The sequence below is a fragment of the Copidosoma floridanum genome, unplaced genomic scaffold (genome assembly GCF_036245765.1).
Source record: "Copidosoma floridanum isolate Cflo_tuat_1 unplaced genomic scaffold, Cflo_Japanese_pri ptg000019l, whole genome shotgun sequence".
Lineage (NCBI taxonomy): Eukaryota > Metazoa > Arthropoda > Insecta > Hymenoptera > Encyrtidae > Copidosoma > Copidosoma floridanum.
This window is the reverse complement of record NW_028321896.1, coordinates 9,467,295-9,473,386: the sequence shown is the minus strand read 5'-3', so window position 1 is coordinate 9,473,386 and position 6,092 is coordinate 9,467,295. Positions and strand designations below refer to the sequence as shown.

The following is a 6,092-nucleotide window of genomic DNA, read 5'->3' as shown; positions in this document are numbered from 1 at the left end:
AATTATAAACCAGCCGCAAATAATTTTATAAATAGACAATAATTAGTTGACATTTATTATGCTACTTGCGGCTAGTTGACAATTTTTTTTACCCGTAAATCTACCTCCAAAAGCATAGATATTCATATGGTTAATTAATAAAATCGACCATATGGCGATATGGCACTACTTAGTAGTGATTACTACTTAGAGAATATATACATTCTATATATGTATATATTCTCTAAGGATTACTATAATTACTACACATAACTTTACGTATATCTTACACCGTGCTTTCTTTACCAGGGGCCCTATCCTCTAAGCGTGTCCTGCGTGTCGGTCAGTGAGATAATATACACAGACTAACACGTAACACAGCAGCAACAAATGTTTTGTGCGCATGCGCACCACAATGTTTTCTTACATGGTAGTAGTTATTTATAATTGGTACTTCAGAAAAAAGGTGCCTTTTTTTTATATTGCTCGAGACATTACCAATACAATAGGTATGTCGTATGTCTCAATACCGAATTCTATATCGAGTTATTGACACATTTCATTTTTATATTTTCTGTACATGCATTAGTCATAACACCGTACATTGCAATTTCTAATTTGTATATCAATAATTATTAATTAACTATTTTAATGAAAAAATTTTGTTGTACTTTTACAAGGCTGTTTTAATTTTAAATAGAATTTGATGAAAAGTTCTTGAAATATTTTATTATGATAAACTTATTGCAAGAGTTCGTGAGTTCACAAATTTATCTCCGAGTTACTATTAATATTAATTATCTGATCAAATGAGATGTTGAATTATAACAATTTTTTAAGGTACTTGGTTCTGTATTTAATGATCGAATAGTAGTAATAAATACATTTGAGTCAGTTTGACAGATAATATAACATTTGGCTGCATATGTAAATAAGATATGAATTTAAAAAATATTCACAATGCATAATGCCATGCAAAAAAATTATAAGATAGTTACAATATTCTGTAATATCATACACTGTGTTGGTGATTGAATTGTTAAATTTTGAAACAGAAATCAGCCTTATCCACAAAATATTATTTTTTAGTGTAATAGTACTATTAATATATTATTTTAGTAAAAATAACAAAACAAAAATATTAAGGTCTAATCTATCGTCTGGTAAGTTTCTGATCCATAACCTTAACTATACAGTTTTTATATGCACATAGTTTTAATGACAATTTTCAATGTTTATTTTTCCATGCTTTATTAGCTATTTTCTGTTATGATTATTGTTTATATTTTCGTGCATTAATAAGTACTTAACAGAAAAGATTCACATTTGTTAGAAGCATACTGTATAATTGCAAACGATGGATACATAGGAAATAATACACTTTGTAATGGTTAATTTTGAGTTTTTTAAAATATACGTATGAATTCGTAATCACTAATTAAATTAACCCGCTGTTACCTGCTACTTAAGGGGGCTTGGGCGTTTGGTGTCGTATCTATTGAGGGGCCCCTGTGGGGTACTTGTCATACAAATGATTCTTTGTAATATTTTTTTTATAATCATTTTGATTATACACATGTGTGAACAAAATAGCAATAATACGCGGAAAAGTCATTGAGAAAATCGATATTAAAAAATTTATTAGTTTTCCCGAGGTACCTTGTGTAAAGATGACGGCCCTGTCACGATAAAGCTGACAACACTGTACTCTCTTGCTCTCATCTGCTATTATATACCTATACTTGTGTAAGACTTCTATTTTCATGCTTGTATGTTTATGAATGTACAGCGCATGCGCACTTAAAGTACCTGAACAAAACAATTCTGATGTTCGATGTTTTCCTCGCTATTTTCTCAAAATTTAACGTGTTGATCCTATTCTTTTTTTTAAATAATAGATTCTTTATACTTTTAAGTTCATGTACCAATTTAATGTGTGGGCCCACAGCTTTTTATTGCGGTACGGTAGTCTATTGAATTTCGGGTTCCGTAAGGTTGCGTGTTAAAATGACGAATTTTCACAAGCGGTTTTCTCGAAAATAAATGTGTTGACCTACCTATTTTGTTTTCCTAAAAAAATCTAGCAAACTTTATCTATATAATCTCTGAATTTCAGACCTAGCCAGCATTTAATTCAAAATCGCCCAAGCCTCCTTAATTGTGGCTCTGTTCGGAAATGATACTTTGGTTAAGTATTAAGTTGGTACCTACCCCCACCCTGGCTTAACTAACTGACCGTGCGTTCGCACATGTAAACAATAGTTAATCAGCTGATCACGTTTTGGCGCACTTTAAGCGCTTTTAAGGTTAAAAAGAGGACTTGAAAGCGCTCAAAGTGCGCCAATGGGCTTGTTGCAGTGTATTTTTGGAAAAGATAGTACACTTTGTATGTGTTTTCGTTTTCTATATCACGATATCTCTGTGTTATGCTGACACGCTTAGAGGATAGGGCCCCAGAATGATAAAATCAGAGGCTGTACTTATTCCGCAAATGCTGCCAGCACCAGCAGTTTAAGTTACCCGCTGGTGAAATATCAGATGTGGTTAGTACTTAAGATGGGGATGAAAAAACCAAAAAAATATCGTAATATCTTAATATCTTTGTACAGGTTGGCGCTAGCGCCAATATAGTATATATAATTTGATTAGGACCATTTTTGGACTATTTTGAGTCATCAACTCTGATATATAGATCACTGTCAAATGTGTGATAGGATAGGTACACTAATTAGGTATTGTATTGTCTTGATAACGTCTCCAACTCAAGAATAAAACAATAATATATTATCAACGTTGAGTGGGATAATCGGACTAGGATCGGACTTAAGTGAACACTGAGATTTTGTGAGAAACAACAAGTATCACATGGAAAATGGGATCCACTGTCCTCAAAAAAACAATGGATTGGCGCCCGGTTTTGATAGAACCCAACCTCCAACTCGCGTCAGAGTTATTGGACGACGAATTGAAACAGAAATATTATGATCAGAATGAAGAAACTAATTTATCTTTGGAAAATTTTACTCATCAACTAGAAGATGTTTTTCTATTCTGTCACAGTAAGTGTAATTGTTAGTGTTTTCAAAATTACGGGTCAATCGCTTCATTTACGTTCTTTTAATGAATGCAAATAAAATAGAAATTATGATATTAATACTATAAGAACTGTATGTAGTTATAAAATGTTTTCACAAAAGTTGATGATTTATTGCGTTAATTAAAAATAAAAGGTTTAATTACGTTTAATCCAACTTCCATAATACATTAATTTATAAAGTTTTTAACATGCCTTTTTTAATAAAATACAATTAATTTTTGGAAAAACTTTATTTTCTTGATTTAGTTAATAAGAATAACTTTAATTATTCTTTTCATTTATAAATATTAATTAATGTTTGTAGAACTAGCAGAAGAAAGAAATAGGTATTATGTGCTTGCTGAACGATGCATGAAGTACCACTGTAAGAGCCATCAACAAAAGTAAGTTATATTAAAAAATGGTTGAGTCACATCATTTAAATACATAGAGATATTCGGTGTTCATTTACTTGCTGAAAACTTTTTTTTAATTTTAATGTCTTTGTAGATGTTCTTAAAATTCTCTCTCGATTTTAATTCTATTATTTTTTTACCTATTTAGACAAGATAGGCATGGTAAGTCTGAAGTGATCCCAACCAATGTAACAAGTAATCTTGAAGTCACACCACCTAGAAACTATACTGTTGATAAAAAAGCTGGTGATAATGTTGGCGTGAAAAATTTTTTTGCTCAAAAAGAAGATATTTGTGACATTGTTCCAATATACACTGAAGACTTTAACTCAGATGTTGAAGAAGGTAGTTTTAATGAACATAAATCCCCGCCTAGACCTGCAGCAAACAATTCAAACAAGTTACACAAAAGTCCAATTTTGAGTAAATCTCGAAGGTGCAGTTCAAAGAAAAATAATAATGATTTATCAGTATCAAATACGTCCATCACTTCAAGCAATGATGGCAAAATTAGTTGTCCAAATACCCCAATTAATCTGGAAAAGAGCGGTGGTAATAAAATAGATGATGATAAGTTTGACAGAGAGCCTTTACATGAAATTGAAAACAATGTATGTTCTACACCAAAAAGCCAAAACAAAAATGATATAATATTAGGCCTTTCAAAAATTAATTATGGCAAAACTGAATTCACCGAAAAATGTAAAAAGCTGAGACAATCCAAGTTGACTTTGAGAAAAATAATTCCAGTGATAGACATCAGTAAAAATGATGCAGATGAAAATAAGAATAGTCAAAGTAAAGAGTGCAATAGTAGTTGGAGTGAAACATTTTTTAATAATGATTATGCAAGTAAGAGTAATGATAACAAAAAAGAAACTAATTTTAAAATAAATGTGAGCAGTACTTGTGTTAATAAGGAACCTGCATTAAAAGATGATTCAGCGAGTTGGATAGCTAAAAGTAACGTAACAAATAAAAGTGCATGTGAAGATGAATTGGTAGAAAAAAGTCCGTCTCACAGTGAAACATCAAAATTGAGAAATAAGCTCAGTATGAAAATGCCTGATACTAACAAGTCAAAATCAAGACATACCACTGAAAGCAGTGATAACGTGACAAACTTAAAAAATTCTAAACTTTTGACAAATGAATGTAAAACTAATACAACCAATCAACGTCGGCACGATTCAAAAAACAACTATAATGTATTTTCCAAACCAACTACTTCAAATCAAGCTAATGAACTTGGTAGAATATTAATGGGAGAAAAGAGAAAGTCATTTGAATGCGAAAAGACTCTCAGTGATGAAACTTTCTTTTCACCTGCTGAAATAACTGACCATAGAAATCGTAATGCAGATTTTCAGGAAAATGTTACTGATTTTGAAAATAAAAAAAAAAGTGCATCTCCACCAACAAAAAAAATGCTCATGTCCAACTTTGATGTGTACGTATTTTTTGCTTTATTAGTATTTAAACTAATCTAGAATAAAGGGTGTAACTAAACGCAATTTTTCTTTTCAGAGTACCCAAACAAAAAGACAAAAGTCCTAAATTTGCTTATAAAGAAGCACCTGTAAGAAAAAAAGCTGAAAGAGCTTTATTACCAGGCTGGTCTTGTAGAGATTGTGAAAAGGTAAAATCGAGCTTCTGAAATTTTCGAAAATTTTTATAAATAATTTATAAATACTGACTAATTAATGATTGATGGCATCTTCAGTGGTATGATGATTTACCAGAAAATGAGAAGAGAATACGTCAGAATGAATGCTCACGGCATAGAGGGAAATATAAAGCGCATAATTTGACCCCAGATAGTAAGTAACTTTTTATTAACATTGCCGAGCAACAGTGCATACAACTTGATTGATTTTTCTTTTAGGTTTCTGGAATCCTGAATTTGAAGACGATGGATATAATTATTCTTTTGATTAATAATATTAATTTGTAGGTGTATAAAGTACTTGCTGATGGTCAAACACCATAAAAATAATTTGTTAATTATATTGTTGATAAAGAATTAAGCAGTGTAAGTATTAAAATCACACAAAAAAAGTTTATGACATTAGTACTCATTAATTGTTGGTATTTGAAAAATATGTTCGATAAAACTTATATTTTTTATACTTGTAAAACTATAAATATATATATTAAAAAACTACATTTTTGAACATAGATTGATTTATTATTTTTAACATATTCTCCAGTAACATAGAATATAGATTTTTTTTATATAGGTACATTATTGGTTTACACAAAAATATAGAATCTATTTCGCAAGTCGATGTTAAAAGAAGTCAAGCAATTCAATTGTAATATTCTCCTTTGCATTCATCTTCAAGATATTTAAGATCCATCATAAGGATACTTAATCGCTGATAAATAAATACATACCTTTTGTTAAAATTGTATCACAAAATTTTCAGGAAGGAAGGACTAGCCATTTTATTACAATCTTTAAGTTTTTTCAAAAGCTTGCAGACAATAGTAACAAAAAAGTTTTGAGAAGAAATTTATCGACGTTTTCCCACAATCATTTCATATATTCGTGTATGTGTGTGTGTTTTTAACATGCAGTAAGAAATGTATGTAGTAGTTGCAATGAAGTTTTATTTTTT

The 6,092-nt window shown here is 30.3% G+C and overlaps 1 protein-coding gene across 1 annotated transcript; it reads left to right on the top strand.

Annotated features, from left to right (window-relative positions):
• The first annotated feature begins 2,632 nt into the window (after positions 1-2,632).
• Positions 2,633-5,527, top strand: LOC106644064 (uncharacterized). The gene is made up of 6 exons (XM_014359410.2): positions 2,633-3,038; positions 3,381-3,459; positions 3,620-4,921; positions 4,999-5,110; positions 5,195-5,291; positions 5,357-5,527. The coding sequence occupies exons 1-6, from the start codon at positions 2,852-2,854 to the stop codon at positions 5,407-5,409; spliced, it is 1,830 nt and encodes a 609-aa protein (XP_014214896.2). The 5' UTR covers positions 2,633-2,851; the 3' UTR covers positions 5,410-5,527.
• The last annotated feature ends 565 nt before the right edge of the window (positions 5,528-6,092 follow it).